The sequence below is a fragment of the Triturus cristatus genome, chromosome 4_1 (genome assembly GCF_964204655.1).
Source record: "Triturus cristatus chromosome 4_1, aTriCri1.1, whole genome shotgun sequence".
In the NCBI taxonomy this organism is placed as follows: Eukaryota; Metazoa; Chordata; class Amphibia; order Caudata; family Salamandridae; genus Triturus; species Triturus cristatus.
Window position 1 is genome coordinate 334,229,235 of NC_140585.1, and position 18,765 is coordinate 334,247,999.

General features: G+C 48.6%; 1 protein-coding gene across 1 annotated transcript in view; it reads right to left on the minus strand.

Annotated features, from left to right (window-relative positions):
- LOC146854897 (differentially expressed in FDCP 6 homolog) overlaps positions 1 to 18,765 on the minus strand; it is a 354,648-nt gene that overhangs the window by 52,413 nt on the left and 283,470 nt on the right. The window contains exon 10 of the mRNA XM_085652318.1: positions 1,928 to 2,126. Coding sequence (XP_085508444.1) covers positions 1,928 to 2,126 — 199 coding nt within the window. The remainder of the gene's footprint in view (positions 1 to 1,927; positions 2,127 to 18,765) is intronic.

The window sequence follows — 18,765 nt, forward strand, 5'->3', positions numbered from 1 at the left end:
GGATCCCGGGTCATGCGCGGGCTTCCATGTCCTCCCACCACCTTCCAAGCGCCACAGCAACGATTCCTGCCCCAGGCCTACAACGGGCAGATCACACCTTGGGCTTGCATGTGAGCCTCGTCGCGACGTCAGGCGCGATACGCTCACCTCCGCTTCTCGGCGAGATCAGTCTCACAGCGCCGACGCACATCCAATGAGAAGTTGGCAGGTAACGTTACCGTGAAATGTAGCAGGATGTCCCCTTTATGTAGTCGCTTAGTTGTTAAGCATAATAATAGTGTTGTGACACAGGATAACTGCAGGATGTTGTCTCGGTCGGGAGAGCTCGCCTACAGTGTGGCCATTTCCCAGCGTGGCTAGCTCCGCCCCACCTCTGAACATCATACTTGCTCCTGGAATTCAGAAGGGGACTCGAAACCTGGCTCTTCTGCTGATCCCAGCAAGAACCTAGCACCTTGATACCCCCGCAGGTGATTAGCCACGCTTTACAAATCCGAGTTGGTTGATTGACTCTTACGTATCCCTTTTAGATTACTGTTCTCTATACCACTATCAGGTATTGCAAACATTTTCCTTTATATGATTGTACACTGTTGTAAAGCATACTAATACTACCTGGTGCAGGTGCGCGACACAAAACTGTTAAATAAAAAAAATAAAAAAGTCAATCAGCTACACACCATTCTGAAAAATAAACTAACAACCAGACAGACAATCTTTCAGCTGCTAGTATGGCACGATGGTAATACCAAATTCTAAGTCCCCTCCATTCAACGTTTTCAAAATAACTTATTTTGAAAACTAGGCAGAGTTTATCTATGTAAGGAAGTGTCACAGAAGCAAATGCAAAAGTACCTAAAGCAAGTTTCAAGTTATGGGTTTCTAAATGTTTTAATAGAGCGGTAGCCACTCTTTCAATAGGTAGTAGGCCAAAAATAATCTTCCCCAAGCCACAAAGATGTGTTGACAAAAAGCTCTTCTGTAGACTCGAGCTGCATGCCTCCCAAAACCAGATGCACTAATCAGGAATGCAAATCATGCGTACAGCAAAGCTTGAACCTGATCCAAAAACCCACGGATGTCCACTGTAGATTATAGTTTAAGTGGTATGCCAGAATCTATCAAAATATCCCAGTGCTACAGCAGGCCAATTCTGCCCCATCTGGAGCCTAATCACAACAAAACATTGCAGCCGGCCAATATAGCATTCCACTGTCTACAACTGAAAAACCTGGACCAATAAGTAGAGCCTTGTGTGATAGTCAAGATATGGTGGTTCACAATAGTTTTCTGACCCTTGAATATTCAGACACAAACAAATTTCAGTGTCTAACTTAATATTTAGGTTGAGAGTTTGCGCGCCTATTTTTGAGAATTAAATTAAGTAGCCTATGTTCAAGAGTTGCATACAACAAATGTTTCCTGAACTAATGAATCAATAGTAAAGGAATGTCCCACTGAAAAAATCTGAATCACTGTAAACAATAGATTACTCCAAATTTCATCATTGGCTAACCTGGAAAGTACTTTTTATCACCATCAAGGTAAGCAGGAAGTAATGTCACAAGTTTAGCATAGTAATTCATGATTACTTTTCTCGTCCTCTGTATCAAGACGATGTGCACGCTTTACAGTATTGTATATTTTTTTTACATTTGTAAATGCCCTTCGTTTTACGTGATGTTTGTGTTTTTCTTTGAACAAGACCAAAGTATGGCTTCTTTTGGTGCACACTACATTATTTTTGTATTCTAATCCAGTGATTATAATCTGATCTCGATCTATTAAACAAATGTTTTAATTCTACATTAGGTTAAGATGTGAAAATTAGAATTTAATGGGGTCCACGCTGCACATAAACACTTCTATTTCAGCCAAAGAGTCCTAGGAGGGAGGATAAACACAAATGATCCCAACATTGTCTTACTTCCAGGCCTTCGCTGTTCTTCTCGCGAGACTTCTGCAGCGCAGTCAGTTCAGAACGGGCTTGCTCTAAAGCCTGACTCTTCACTAACATTTCCTGCTTCAGCTCATTTTTTTCCTCCTCCGTTTTCTGGATAAGCCGGTCTTGCTCCTCCTTCAACCGCTGTAAGTTGTTTAACTTCTGCTCTTCCTCGTCAAGGAGTCTGAAAGCAATGGATCACAGAACAAACGCATGTATTCAGAATTAACAGCAGTTTGCATTGAGCAGTGCGCATTATTAGGAGGACACAGGCACTAAGACCGCTTCTTCCTTCCCATTATATTTTCTCTGACTGTGAAGACAACATCAGGTGGATCTGTTCACATACTTGAAAGGTAAAACAAAGTCCCAATATACTAATGTTCGAATACCTATGTGTGTCTACGGGCCCATTACCAATATTAAGGTTTAATAGCTAGCTCCGAAGACACTTATTTTCAGAGTTTAATGTTGTTCAAAATTTCTGAGAAATACCTTATTGGTGGTTTTTCAATGTTATTGGTCCAGTACAATTGAGAGAGAAAATAGAGGGTTTAAACTGCTTTATTTGAACTTCCCTGCGAATTGACACAGAAGACGGGGACACAACTTTAAGGACGTAACAGGTGTGGCTACTGCAGAGTTAAACTCCACAGGAGGTTGGGTAGTGGGCAAGACACAGGTACATATTGTCAATTTACCCAAAAAAGTTCTCTCTTGGCAAACTAGATTTACCAAAATATGCATATTTATTCACGAAGTCTAACTAACAGACATTTTCTGATTAAGAAAGGTAAATCGGGGAAAAGGTCCCATTGAGATAACTGGATAAAATGGATACAACTATATGTTATGTTATAATGCATTTGTATCGCGCACAGATACTCAGGAGTGTCATGGCGCGGGCAGTGGGCGTGAAAACAGAATCTGAGATTAATAGGCTAAGTTAAAAAGTAAGGTCTTTAATTGCTTCTTGAACAACCTAGTGTCCTGAATATTCCGTTACTCCAAAGGGAGGGAGTTTCAAGCTTCCGCTGCTTTAACGGAAAGAGAGCAGCCCCCCAAGCGAGTCCTGCAGAAGCGAGGAACCACTGCCAGTCACTGCACAGCAGAGCGCAAACTTCTGCGAGGGACATAGAAGGCAAAGCGCCTCCTAAGATAAACCAGCCCTGACCCATACAGGGCGCTATGAGCCAGAGTAAGAGCTTTAAACTGGACTTAATGGGCCACCGGAAGCCAGTGGCAAAAGAACTATTCAATAAGGATAAAATCACACTATTGCCTAAAATGGGAGCGCAAGCAAGAAAATAGTCATTCCATACCTTAGTTGTGTATAGATGATAAAAACAAAACACTTTGAATGGGAGTAGGTGATATAAAACACTGAAGACTGGCATACATACCACCCCAGATAACTCAACGCAAGCCGGAGAAGGGTATAACAGTGAACGGATTTGATCCCCCCACCCGAAGTATCTGCAGTTTTTTGTCAACTTTGAGTGTGAAGTGTCTGAACCGGCTGCCTATGTAGGCGCGTGAACCCCAGTGCTAATCGCCTGTGCCTGGTTTGGACCTTAAAATCAAGTTTCTAACTGCAGAGTGTACAATAGAATTATGCTAGGTTTTATAATGTTGCTGCCTGGTGGAGATGCTACTTGTGGTACATGAAAATGTGTTCTTTATTTGAAAATAAATGCAGAGAAATCTCAAACCCTGCAGTGGTTAACAAAATGTCTACTTCTCTGTGCTATGCAGTTACTCTACTCTTGTAGAGATTCACCGGGGAGGCAAAAAAAACTACAAGAACAAGTCCTATCTGGGAAGGACACAGCTGCTTCATCTCTCAGGCCAGCCTGCCTTCTGGTTGTTACAGTGATTCTGCTGATCCTGGGAGAGATGATTGTACCTGTGAATGCCTGACAGAGTCGGAATGTACCTGGAAATCTCATTTCAGCTGCAATGTGGTCACTGGAATTGTCCTTAGCCCGCTACACAATGTATTTGCAAAGCGCATAATATTTCTAGAAGACTTCCAAGTTAAACTTTTTAGCCAATTGGCAAGTAGGAGCACTAGTGACAGAAACAGTTATTGGAGGTGTCATAGTTCTATTTTCATCTTATCACCCGAGTGGGACAATGTTCATGCCACACATATTCTCTGGCAAACGTTCACGACAAGAGGCACACTTAAGAGTAGTTGAAATCCCATTGTCAGCTTCCATCTTCGGTGGAGTGCCTCTCTGGTGCTTTTCTGCCAGGTGTGATGGAATGTCATTATAATGAAGAGAACACTCTGTGATGTAGACACAATGAAGCCTGCTTCTGCAGCAAGACATTATCAGCTATTCCCAGAGGTTTGCTTGGGAAACCTTCAGCTAGGTGTTCGCCATTGCCGGGACAACTACCACCACCACCACACAGCCCTAAAGTCTCAACTGTTCTCATCCAGTTTGATCCTCTTCTCACTCAGACATGTGAATTTGCAAACTCTTGCAGCAGAATCAAACTATGCATTCTTAAATGAAATACTAAAAGTCAATTAACTAAACACTGGAACAGAAGTTACATACATTTTGGCAATAATGTCAAATTAAATGGTGTAAATAATACAAGACTGTCTTCCATTAAGTATATGCCATTTCTAATGCATGAAGTAATACAAAGGACATGCATGACATAGGCTGTCAGGGGACCAGCCTGGCCAGCTATCCCTCAGATGATAGCAAAATTAACCAGCAGGTGAAGAAGGCTTTTCCTGCTTGGTTCGGGGCAGGGGTTCGCTAAAAGGTTGTATTGCCTGATCCAGTAAACTGGCACCCACAAATGTATACCCAGGTCCTCCGACACTTGGGCTTTGGTCCTAGGTTTTGCGCATGGGTCCAATTACTCTATACTCAGCTATTGGCGCAGGTTGTAGTAAATGGCCATATATCGACAGAATTCTCGTTGGGTAGGGGGACACGGCAGGGATGCCCTTTGTCGCCGCTCCTTTTTACACTGGTGCTAGAGCCATTGGCCACCTGGACACGTCAAGACCAGACAATCCGTGGCTTAAAATGGACCATGGGCTGGGAGGATCGCATTTCGCTATATGCGGACGATGTGCTGCTGTACCTGGCATCCCCGGCGTGCTCGATTAACTGCCTCCTGGACAAAGGTGCTTCCTATGGGTGGGTCTCCAGATATACCATAAACTGGGCAAAAACACTTCTTTATGTGCTTCACGGTTTCCCACCACGACTCCCACAGGGATGCAACATTCAGATAACAGACAGGGGATTTAAATATCTAGGTATCTATATAACGCACAATAAATCACAATTCGTGGCTGAAAATCTTACACAGCCCCTGATGCGACTCCGACGCGATGTCAAGCATTGGCGTTCGCTACCGCTTACGCTACTGGGAAAAGCAGCCCTATTCAAAATTATGGCACTCCCCAGATTCCTATATGCACTACAGAATACACCGTTCCCAGTCACCCCAGAATACTTCACGGCGATAAATACGGAAGTGACTAGTCTGCTATGGCATGGGAGGATGCCCCGTATTGCCATGCATAAACTTATAAAAAGTTGGTACGACGGTGGCATTGCCCTCCCCAACATCAAAATGTATTATTGGGCTTCACAGCTGGTGGTCATAAATCAATGGCTTCATGCGTACCATGACGACCCAGCATATCGGACTGATAGACACCTCCTGGATAGCGTGGGGATTATGGGAGCTTTATACAATAAGGTCAGAAGGAACAACCTCACAGGCCCAACAGCACACACTGTGCAGGTCTGGTATGAGACACAGCGAGAGCTGGTATGGGAAGGAGTGATGACACAGGCCATGCCGCTATGGGATACAAAAAGATTAGGTACACTACGCAACACTAAAGGTTTTCAGCAGTGGGACAGGATAGGAATATCAAAGGCTGGAGATTTGTGGAAAAAAGGGGAAATAATCCCATTTACCCAATTGCAGGTCACATATAGTCTGGCACAAACAGAAGCATTCCGTTACATACAGATCAAACACGCACTGATGGCAATAATCCCACCAGGAACGCAGCTCGCAGAATCCTCGCCATTAGAGGATAGACTCCTGACGCATCATCTCAACAAAAGAGCCATTTCCCAAACATACCGGAAAATAATAAATAACCAGTCAGATCCCACTGCAGCCCTTAAAACCAAATAGAATCAGAAGTTGGTGAGTTAGATGACACAGATTGGCGAGATGCATTGGCATCCCCTGGGGAGGTGGCAATATCGTCTAAACTCAAGTTGGTACAATTAAAAATCCTGCATCGCACTTATTATACCCAGACCCTCCTCTACAAACTTAACCGGGCAGATACGCCACTCTGTCTTAGACAATGCGGAAAAGTGGGCACACTTTTCCACACCCTTTGGCTCTGTCCGGAGATAAACTACTGGAAGGCAGAAATGCGCACACTCTCACAAGTTACAAAGATTGCGGTTCTCCCAGAGCCCAAACGATGCCTCCTCAACATATGGGAGCCCACGGACCTCAATCATAGGGCTCAGGACTGGGTGACACTAGGCATGACACTGGCGAAGCGTAATATTGCATAACGCTAGGGATCCCGACACACTCCTACCCTTCATTAGTGGTGTAAAGATATAGACAATGCAATGATAGTGGAGAAATCAGTTTACATACACAGGGGGTGTCCCAAAAAATGGATACAGATGTGGGGGGGATGGAATGCCTACCGCGGAAATATATCTGAACTCCCAGGTGAAGACTCATTGTCAGACATCAGTGAATGATTGGAACACAATAAAAAGAGGATGAGAGTTATAGAAAACCCGGCTTACTTACAAGATACTACCAGTACGAACTATCTCCCACTATTGTTAGTAGCTGTACGATTACATTGCTCCCTGAACTGCTATGTATGCACCATCAAATCCTATAATACTGTATGCAATGTTTGCATTATTATAAATGTTAATAAAAAGTTTTTTTTTTTAAATTTATACCCATATTATGAAACTGTGGTTACACTAAGGGCCAGATGTACAAACATTAGGTCTACTAATTTCCTAATTGTGATAATCTCCGAATTGTAAATAGGTAACTGGTATTCCTAAAGCACGATTTTTGTGTATTACCAAATATCAATTTCTAGTAGGTCACACATCTACTTACCTCATGAATATCAACGAGGTAGGTTGCAATCTGCGACCATTAGGAATTGCAGCCATCACAGGCCACAATGTCTGTGACTGCTATTTAATAAAGCATTTTTATTTTTTTAATGCAACCCTTTTTCCTTAAACGTTTTAGTTTAATTTTTAGGAGTCACCGCCACAGCGCTTGCGAAATCTATTGTTTTTAATATAAACTTAAGAGGGGCTTACATCCTGCCACTGACTTTTCCTCCATTTCTATTGGCTGTAGCATATTTTCCTGCATTTAACAATGCTTGTTCCTTGTCGTCTTCTCTCATCAGTTTCCCGTAGCCGAAATAAGGTTAACATCCACTTTGGTGGAACTATTTTTTCAGAAAGTTTTGCCTTTTTTTGCTTTTTCGTCTTGCAGCAGATTTGTATAGCAACTTATCCGGAGAAAGTGATTTGCCTAGAATCAAAAGATGTAGCGCCACCGAGACACAAAGTGGGATCCCCAGCTCTCGAGTCAGCAGCTCTGACTGCTGCACCGCATCCTCTCCATTTCTGTGTTACTTGTCAGGGAGCTCTTTCCTTCGTCCTGGACGATGAAAAACAGCATTGTATTAATCGCATAGGCGAAACAGATGCAATACCAATGGTTGTTTAAGAGCAGGAAGTAGTTCCTTGGACACCTGCCTTCTCTGAAAATGTGTTAATATATATTTTTAACATTCTCATTTGTGAATGGGTTACCACCACTTTTAAACTGGTGGTAAAGTATTACTGTTTTGCAGCCGGAATTCGGTCACAAAACAGTAATACATACCATAGCAATCTGTATTTAGAAGGGACGCCCAAAACATCGCTCCTTCCAAATACTGACTCGCAAATGAAAACTGCTATTCGGTAACAAGTTAACCGAATCGTATTCTGCTTTTTGTACATTTGAAAAAGCATTTTTGATGTTGCAAAACTGTCCGATACGGCAAATCTGTCCGTTTGCGACAGCAAAAATGCTTTATACATCTGGCCTCAAATACTTAACTAAAATTAAAATAAGGTGATTATGAAGTGGACAGTACTAAAAAAACATACTGAGTGAGACATTTGCCTATTCTTTGCAAATTTGGTTAGGACTCTAATTCTTGTTTCAACAAATGATAATATTATGGAGTTGCCCTCCTCTAAAGTGTGTGATGAGGAGCAACGGATGAGTGGCTAGGGAAGAAGGAAACTGGAAGAGAACAGATGGGCAGAGAGAAGGGAAGCTTTGAACTCCCATGGAATGCTAGAACACAAATGAATAGTTTCCTGATGTCAACAGTGGTCGGCCAAACAAAATAAAAGCTGGAGGAGCTGTGACAGCTGGGGCGAATAGAAGCATCTCCACTCGCTTGGTTCTTACTGGACTCAAGTCCCAGAGGCGGGTGGGGGGGGGGGTGTAGTGGGGAGAGGGGGCATCAGAAGTGCAGCCCCCCAGTACTAACATATTAGCAGTGAGGAATGATATAGAAGCAAATTAAAAAACACCACGAAAGTGAAATCCAGGGGTGGCGGCCTGATGGGACCAAACCAAGGGCTGAGCTGAGGACAGAGTGCAATCACCCCCGTGGGGGTGGTGGGGTTAACAACATATTTGGTATTGTTGGGAATGGATGCTTCTCTGTTTATTTCATTGGCAGTCATAAAACACACAGCCAGCTCATGCAAAGGCAGTGAGGGATTCTCTTGAGATCAAGAAATATACTATGTTTGTACACCCATTAATTCCATAAGGATCTGTCAGCATTACTGGAAGTGTGACCCACCCAGTAGCATACATTGACTGAACTGGATGTCAAGGAGCTGTGTGGGGGACTACTAGCTCCACAATCCATCTGCGTTTAGACAAGGTGTTGGAGGAGGCAAGTCTTGCCCTTAGTTGAGAGCTAGAAAGTGACTACCGCTGCACGGGCCAGGCCCGGTCCAAAGGTGGGCCCATCTTCAACTGGAAGATGCTGGGCTGGGTCACCTCCCTTAGTTTTGGGGACTAGTAGGTGCTGATACTTTTTTCACTTTACTCTCATGGCTAGAAAGGGATGGAAACAACTATCCGAAGCTCTCTTTGTTGGTTTCCTAGATTGCTTTGTAGCACTGACAGTCCACTATTTGGCTAAGTGGGAAGCTCCAAACTGGAGACTATTGGACAAACTGCTTTGCTCTTACTATAAAAGCCATCGTATTATTGTCGCTGGCGATTTTAACCTGACAATCGAGCACATAAGTATTAAATTGGGTTTGACCAAAGATGAGGATATTTCCTGGGGAATCTCTTAGCCAGCTGCCACTCCCGGCAAATGCATGAATTGATCTGTACTCCAATTAGCTCATGTAGGTATTTACTCATGGCATACATGTATGCAATGGGCAATTCCCTATGATAATGTTGCGCCCCAACATTTCAGCGAGGAAATTATTGAAATAACAGTCTACATTCTACTGAATGTTAAGGAGTGGATAGCAATGAGGGAAATGGAAGTTCTCCCAAGAAAAGAAAGTGACCATTACCCCTGGTCTCTTACTATCCAGGTTCAATCACGCAAGAAGCAGGCAGCTGCACCTCATCCAATTGCAAATGCTCTGACGATAACTAATAATCGCAGGACTGTAAAGTAAAGTGCTATTTGTATTTTGTTGGATGTAATCGCGAAGATTTATGATCTTGTATCCACTCAAATTAGACAGATTTTTTTTTTTTTTTTTTTTTAAACTTGTTTTTATTGTATTTATTAGCAGCAGCACAATACAGTAATCAGGCACATAATTTTCCACAATGTAGAGCAACGCAGTAGCCCCTGAATGCGGCAAGATGGCAGAAAACAATTCAACAACGGTACATTTCCTCAACATCCACCATCCTACTCCCCCACCCCCGGGCCCCCCCATCCTAGTCTGTGTCTGAGGCATCATCTTCAGTGTCTGAGGGCGGGTCACAGATGTCACCCCTATAGGAGTTCCACGCTCCCCATACTTTACTCCATTTGCCAGGACAGCCCCGTCTAATAAAGGCCGACTTCTCTGCAAACATGGCTTCGTCCATGTCCGTGCCCCAGGCAGTGAGGCGCGGCAGCTCCCCTGTCCCCCATTTTTGAGCTATGTTGCGTTTAGCTATCATAAATCCTAACGTGGCCCAGCCCTGCGCCAGGCGCGAGAGGTCGTTAGGCTCCCAGATATTCAGCAGGCAGCGTCTGGGTTCTGGCACCAGCGTGACTCCCCCCGACTGTGACAGCATGTTCATCACCCCCCGCCAATACTCCTGAAGCACGGGGCAGTCCCATATGGTATGGAAGAAGCCTCCCACCTCCCCGCAACCACGCAGGCAGAAAGGATGTGTCGCGCTGCCGATTTTATGCAATGTGCGCCTTATGTAATAGGAGCGGTGGAAGATGCGGAGCTGCACCAGCCTGAGCCTCGACGGTATACCCGCCTCCCGTGGCGAGGCCAGCGCCTCTCGCCACTCCGGTTCGTCAAATTCCCCCAGATCACGGGACCATTTCTCACGGAGAGGGCCCATTGGGTCCGGCAGGTTGTTAATCAGCTTACGGTATGTAAACGATGTGGCCCTTTTCGGCATAAAATCCGTTAATAACCGGTCCTCCAAGGGCGATGCCTCTGGTACCGCCACACCCGGTGTTAGCCATGCCAGCAAGGCGTGTTTAATTTGCGTGTAGCGGAACCATTCGGAGGGCGCCAGTTCATATTGCTGTTGGAGACGGTCGAATGTGATAACGTCATTCCCATGCCACATGTCGCCAATCGTAGAGATCCCTATAGCGTCCCACTTGTCAAATCCCCTGCTGTGCCGGAGCCTCCCAAGCTGCCTGGTGTCCCACAGCGGTGTGAGCTTAGTCAGCACCCCGCGCCACCCTAATCTGGCCTGCGCTGCATGCCATATGGCCACCGTTTGTCTGAGAGGACCGAAGAAAGCCGGAGTCAGCCCACCACCATACAGGGTCGCCAACACACCTCGCTCCCCCATTATGTCCCTATCTGCTCTGAATGCCGGGTCCGTATGCGGGACATGAAGCCATTGGTTAATTACTTTGAGCTGCGCCGCCCAGTAGTAGAGCTGAATGTCGGGAAGCGCTATCCCCCCCGTCGTACCAGCCGCGAGTCAATTTTGACTGCGCTATGCGCGGCGGTCTGCCACCCCACAGAAGGGCAGTCACCTGCGCTGCTATCGCGCGGAAGTAGTCTGGCGGGACGCGATACGGTGTGTTCTCCAGCACGTAGACGAACCGGGGAAGAGCCATCATTTTAAAGAGGGCCGCCTTCCCCAGCAACGCAAGCGGTAGCGTACCCCAGTGGCGCACATCGCGCCGGAGACGGTCCAATGGGGGGTGCAGATTTAGTTGTATGAAGTCCGTGGGGTTGGCCGTGATGTGGATACCTAGATACTTAAACGACTCCGTCACCGTCTGCAATGGGCAGTCTACGGGGAGCGGGGCCGCGCAGCACATAGAGCACCGATTTCGACCAGTTGATAGTATAACCGGACGCTCTCCCGAAAATATCACAAATGTTAAGTAGGGCAAGGATGGAGCGTCTCGGGGAGGAGAGATAGAGTAGCACGTCGTCCGCGTAGAGGGAGATACGATCCTCCCAGTCATTTGTCCATTTAAGTCCCCGTATCTGGGGTTCCCAGCGGATCCAAGCCGCCAAGGGCTCCAGCACCAGGGCGAAGAGCAGGGGCGACAGGGGGCATCCCTGTCGGGTGCCACGCGTCAGGGGAAAGTCGTTCGATATGTGTCCGTTCACGGCCACATGGGCCAGTGGGTGGGCATAGAGGAGCCGGATCCAGGCCCTAAATTTGGGCCCAAAGCCCAAGTGCGACAAGACGGCAAAGAGGAAGGGCCATTCGACCATGTCAAATGCCATTCGCGCGTCCAGGGAGAGCAGCACCGCTGGTTCCCGCACTTGCCCCACACGGGCCAATACTCCGTGTAATCGCCGCAGATTAAGGGCCGTGCTCCTGCCAGGCATGAAGCCCGACTGGTCTGGGTGTACAATGTCCGGCAAATGCGGCGTGAGCCTGGATGCCAAGAGTTTCGCGAGGATCTTCGCCTCTGCGTTCAGCAGAGAGATAGGGCGATAGGATGTGCATTCTGACGCCGGCTTGCCAGGTTTTGGGATAGCCACAATAGTAGCTGTCCGCTGATCCTGCGGGAGTACACCCGCTCGGAGACTATCCGTAAACATGTTGAGCAAATGAGGGGCGACCGTCTCGGCCATTCGCTTGTATAGCTCGACCGGTATTCCATTAGGCCCCGCCGCCTTACCCGACTGCAGCGCAAGGACTGCCATTTGCACCTCCTCCGCGGTAATGTCAGCCTCCAAGGCATCCGCCGCCTCAGGGGCGAGCCGGGGCATTGCCAGATCCTGCACATACGTCCCTGCCTCCTCCTCTGTCATAGATGAGCTGGAGGAGTAGACCCGCCGAAAGTGACACGCGAGAGTGTCCGCTATCTCGCCAGGTTTTGTTAGCACCTGACCTGCCTCAGAGGTGAGCTGCGCTATCCACCTGGTTCCACCCTCCCTCCTGTCAAGCCATGCCAGGAGCTTCCCTGTCTTATCCCCCAGGTCATATATCCTGTGCCGTGTGGCCAGCAGTTGCTGCTTCGTATGCTCCGTAAGGTGCGCCCGATACTTGGTCTGCGCAGCCCTCAGGGCTGCGGCTGACTCCAGAGTCGGGTCCCGAGCCTGTCGAGCCTCCGCCAAGCGCAATTCCCGTTCAAGCAACTGTAGCTCCGCCAGCGTCGCACGCCTGTGCGCCGCCATGGTAGTGAGCGCCTGATCACGGAGGACTGTTTTGTACGCCTCCCATAATATCGTCGGCGAAGCGGCAGAAGGGGCATTCTCCGTAAAGAAGAGGGTCGTCGCCTTCGACAGCGCTTTATGTATCGCCGGGACCTGGAGACAACCTGGGCGTATCACCGGAATACGGCGACGTGCGAGGCCGTAACAATCATATTTCAGAAGTATAGGGGAGTGATCGGAGATACCTCTAGGTCGAATCTCAACACTATCGATATTGCGAGGACATTCAGTGGACCCCAGGAAGTAGTCAATCCTAGTGAGACTGTTATGCACCCCGAGTGGTACGTGTATTGCTTTGTCGTTGGATGGTGCAACCGCCACAAATCCAGCAGGCCCATGGCCTCCAGAAAACCTCTGAACCGAGACAGTCCCGCCCCACCCGCTCGCTGAGGGTGCCTATCAAGTGCTTCGTGCACTACTGCATTAAAATCACCGCCGATGAGCAGTTCTCCCTCCGGTAGGTCGAGGAGGAATTCGCTGAGCGCCGGCAACGCGGTGGCGTGCATGGCAGGGGGGATGTAAACGGAGACTACGTTAAGGGGCCGTCCCTCCCACTGGATGGCTATAGCCGCAAACCGCCCCGCTCTGTCCGTTTTATGTTTGTGTATAATAAGTGGGTAGCTTTTCCGTACTAAAATACCCACCCCTCTAGACCCGGAAGTAAACTCCGAATGTACTACCATTTTGTACCCCCACCTGTCCATCGCTTTACTAGTGGTGTCGATCAAATGGGTTTCCTGCAACAGGACAATCGCTGGGGCGCATCTCTTAAGACTGTGTAGAACGAGGCCTCGCTTGATTTTGTCCCCCAGGCCACGCACATTCCATGTGAGCAGGGAGAGTGGTGGTATCGGAGCGGAGGGGCCCAGCTCAGGCGCCTCCTCCCAGCCAGTAGCCATCAGAACGCTCGTGCACCAGGGAAACCAGCGGCGCGCAGCAAACGGCGCGCAGTGTGTGCTCTGTAGTGGTTGCATGTGCCGCACAACAAACATTACTGCCAATGTAAACCTTAACTGCTAAAAAACCCCAACAAATTACCCTCGTACCCCCCAACCCCCTCCCTGCCTCCCTGCCATGCGGACTCCAAACTGCCCGCCACCCCAACTCAGCAGAGCGCTTTGACCCCATATCCCAACACCTAACTTGCGCGCAAGGAGCGGAAGGTCCGAGGAAGACCAGTACCTTCCCCATTTCGAGTGTCCATATGTCCCGGGCTACTTTAGGAAGCACAGCCATCTCCTCACCCCATGGTCGTCCCCCTTACCCTGCACCGTCCATATAAGTAAGCAGTGTCCAACGCCGTCGTGTTAAGCCTCGTGCTGCAGCCGCGCCGCAGCCATCAGAGCTTCATCTCGGCCAGTGGGGTCCGGCGCCTCTCCCGCCGGTCGTTTTCGCCTGTCGGAACGGCCTGACTGCTTCACCTGCTGCCACCCCTCCAGCCAGTCATGAGCTTCCTCCGGCGATTCGAAGAACAAAGTCTTTCCCTCTGCCACCACTCTCAGTCTGGCCAGAAATAGCATAGAGTAGGAAAGTTTGCGGGCCCTCAGGCTCTTTTTGACTTCCAGGAAGCTCCGCCGCCGCGCCGACACCGCCGCCGTGTAGTCCGGAAAGAAGGATATTTGGGAGTTCTGGATACGCAAGGGTGGGGCCACGTGGGCCGTCTGCAAAATGGCATCGCGATCGCAGAAATTAAAAATGCGAGCCAGGACCGGCCGGGGGGGAGCCCCGACCCCCGGCCTCCCCCCGGGCACCCTGTGCGCCCACTCCACTGAGAAGAAGGCAGAGAGCCCCCTGGGCTGCAGTTCAGTTTTTATAAGGTTCTCCACATAGAGGTCCATGGCTGGGCTCCCCTCACTCTCTGGAATGCCCGTGATGCGGACATTGTTGCGGCGGGAGCGCCCCTCCTGATCCTCAAGCCTCTCGACCATGCGTTTATTTTCGGCCTCCAGTCGCGACACCTTCTGAAGCAGCGTGCCAGTGTCTCTCTGTAGAGTGGTAGTCACCTGTTCAACCTCTGTGACTCTGGTGGACATTTTTTGGAAATCCGCCCGGAGGAGCGTCACGTCCGTGGAGATCGACCCCACCGTCGCTTGTACAGTGGTCAGGGCGGCCATGATGTCCTCCAGCGTTACTTTCGGTGGGCCGGCCAGGTCAGAGGCCGCGCCCGCGCGCTTGTCGTGATCCGTCGGCGGGGGTGAGCCTTTAGTGAACGCATATTTGTCCAGTTTCCCTTGGTGATGCGCCCTACTCCCCTTACCGCTCATGGTGAGGCCGGGGACCAAACTCCGTGACGGGCCGTCGTCCCCACGTCTCCAGTGGGGGGGGGATAGAGAACCAGAAGCTGCTTTACTCCACACTGGACCCAGAGCAGTATTGCCACCCCTCAGGTATCTCCAGGGGGGGCAGGGCGATCGACGGAAGGCGCCCCAGCGAGCCAACGCCAGCGCGCCAAAGCCGTCGCAGTCTCAGCTGCCCAGGGGCCGCACCCCTCCTCTCCCCCTGCCCCCGGTCACTGCTTCTGCTGCTTTGCACCGCTGGTAGCAGCTTTAGGCCGCCCCCGCACTTCCAGCGTCGCCGCCGGTGCTGATCCGGGGATGTTGTCCCGCAGGGGAAGCTCCGGTGGCGCCAAGCCGCCACTGCCCCGCAACGCCACCCCGCTCCTCACTCGACGATGCCCCGGATGTACCAGGGGTCTGCGTGGCCAGTGGGCATCCTCCAGGGCAGTCAGGCTCCAGGCTGCTGTTCCGTGCCGTCCGCTACACTGTCCGGTCAATTGCGAGGCAGAGGTGGGGGGCCGCCACTCAGCGACCCCGGGGCTCGCGCACTGCACCCGGGCACGTTGCCGCACTCGAGGTCCCGGCTTCCGCCGAAAGTACAGGCCCAATTGCGCAACACGGCCGCGGCAGGTCTCCCGGGTGACACAGATGGACGCCGCTTCGTTGCAGCGCTGCAGGCGTAGGCTGGGAACTCGCCACAGGACATGGATCAATGTGCGGATGGCGGGGAGGACGGTCTCACCCCCGGAGCTCCTTCAGGCTGCGGCCATCTCGCTCGGCAGCTAGCCACGCCCTTAGACAGATTTTTAAGAATCACGACCATCAACTCCTCATGTCAGAGGGCCATTAAATTCTCTTTTTAACTCTTAGAGAGTTTCTCTGTAAACGATTCAAGCCAGAAGAAAATCCAATGGTGATCCAGGAATGGTAAAGTCCCACACATGGGCAGTTTAGTCATTTGGGCAAAAATAGTTGAAGCCAGGTTTACATTTAAGAAATTGTACGGTCTTCTAAAATGGAATGGGGGCAGGGAGTTTGGGAGGATCTATAAGAAGCGATTAACAAGAATTCGACTAAAATATTATAGAATGTAGTTAGCCATGGTGGCTGTCATACTGCTACGAGGTGTACATCCAGTCACTGGATTGGATGGCTAACTTCAAAGCACTGTATTCTGCACCATTATTGAATCCTCCTTCAGCAGAACCACTGATCAGCAGCAGCCTCCAGCCTTTAAGTTCTGTCGATCAACCCACCACTTTTTCCCTACTAGAGACTGAAAAAGCAGTTAACTCTCAGAGGCAGGGGGAAGCCCCTTGTTTGGTCCATAGTGGACAATTTCACATCCTAAAAATGTGGGTGCCAAACATTAATGCTATTTATAACACTATTCAGCATGTGCTCCAATTCCTCAAAAGTGGAAGAGAGCTGATAATCTCCAAAATATGTTTTTGTAAACTACTTGATAAATTATTAGATTGGGTCACTGACAACAAAGCTTTAACTCATTGTTAAGCAGGATTTAGAGCAAGAACAAGGACTGTAAAACCAGGCCGTTTGTATCTTCATGACCAAGTGGAAGGTGAAGGACATCAATGGAGGGGGCTTTTTATGTTGCCTTCGTTGATCACCGAGCCACCTTCAACTTGGTCCCTAGGACTAGATTATGGGAGGGATTAACTACCACAGAAGTACCCCTAGACCTCTTAAAGATAATAATTTGTCTTCATGAAGACAACTATGATCCGGTGAGGAAATATGAATTTTTATGGTCAATTGTGTCCCCTATCTTAGACCCCAACGACTCCATGTACATGCTACAAGTACATGTATGTTCCCTCCAGTTCCAGCTATGAAGACGCAAATACATGTGCGTCCAACGCCAACATGTCCTCTTTCAGATCCGCCATGAATGGGTCGAATATTCCATTCCTAAGTATGATTGGCCACCGACTTTATATGGTTCACTTTTCTAGTTTTACAGTTCAGGCGAGTAGGCCCTGAATTCTGCCATCAAGCCTTTTCCTGCTTCTACCTCTGAAATGCTCCAGCCTGGACCTGCATCCGTATCCCTGAACTTTGTCCTACTCCCTGCGCGGCTAACGGTGCCTGACGCGGCCTGTTGCCTGCCAAAAACTGTATTCAGCCTTCAAGTTATCTGCTCCGCTCCTCATCCAATGCATTCCTGTCTAGTAGTTTTAGGTAAACATCCTTCCAGCTACCGAGCAAAGGGCCCGGCCTCGCTGTCTTTATGCAAGTAATTCATAGCCCCTGTTACCATGGAAGATTCCTGCCCCCTCGCATCTCATGTAGACACATAGACGCTTGTACATGCACTAACAGTCAGTATAGAATAGATTCCGTCCGAGAGACCTTTCCTTTTGGATAAAACAGTTCCTTAAACAAAGATATTAGATACGATTTGGGATTAGGTTGACCTGACCCCCCAGACTTCTGTCTCCACATGTAGAGCTAAATGTCAATTTCCCTTCACCCTCCAGTTGCACGTCAATCACACGTCATGCGGCTGCGCGCGCATCTCTGCCAAACATTTCTGCTGACACTGCAGGATTCTCTTATGGATCCACCCACTTGTGACATCATTTTAAATGACGTTTCTAGTATACGCCTGTTGTTACGCCCATTTTCATTACGTATGTGTATTCTTATCTGTATTATCAGCTGTTACGCCTCCTGCATCTGTCTTAATGCAATGCTTTTCATATATATATTGTTACTTGTCAATAATGTATTGCCTATCCCTTCCTGAACCTTCGTGGTGATGGAATAAGATTGCCTGGTTCGAACCATAATTCCTTTGTAAGGAATAAAGCCCTTTTCAGAACCTCTAATACCACGGATTCTGCCTCTTATTTTGACTGAGTTATTCTTACTAGACTTTTCCGCATAAAAAATAGTACAGGTAATTTAAATATTTACCACATAAATTGGCGCCCGAATAGGGACACTTTCTCATCTCACGCGCCGGAGGTGCGTTGCAGGCCCGGTCCCCTGCCACAGCTGAACGGACAAAAACGCGTACCCGCAGGATTTCCTGTATCTCCCTCCGGCCAAGCGGGGGTGACTGAGGCTGCGATCAACACCCAGACGAGGCGGTGAGAAGTGCGAAGTATCCCGACCAGAGCCTAGCTGAGAGAGCAAGATCCGAGGTATACAGAGGCCCACCAGGTTCCGAAGTTTCCGAGTCGAGTCGAGTCCAGTCCGGTCCAGTTCAGTTCAGTTCCGAGGCCTTCCGTTCCGTGCTACCCGGTGAGTACCGTTGCTGGGGAGGCATTTAGACGTGCACATTGGTTTGTGCCGGTCCTGACGGGTTTGGGTACACAGATCCGGTCTGCACTGTTTTAGCAGTGTATCTGTACTGTTTAGCAGTATATCCAGTATGTTCATGTATATAATTCAGTGTTATCTAGTGTTAAGTATTATGTCAGTAGTTAGTTTTCTCTTAATTATCGTTAAATGTTAAATGTTAAATGTTTTACTGTGTTCAAAAATTGTGGTATGAATGAGTGTTCATTATTGTGTTTATCGTATTAATTGT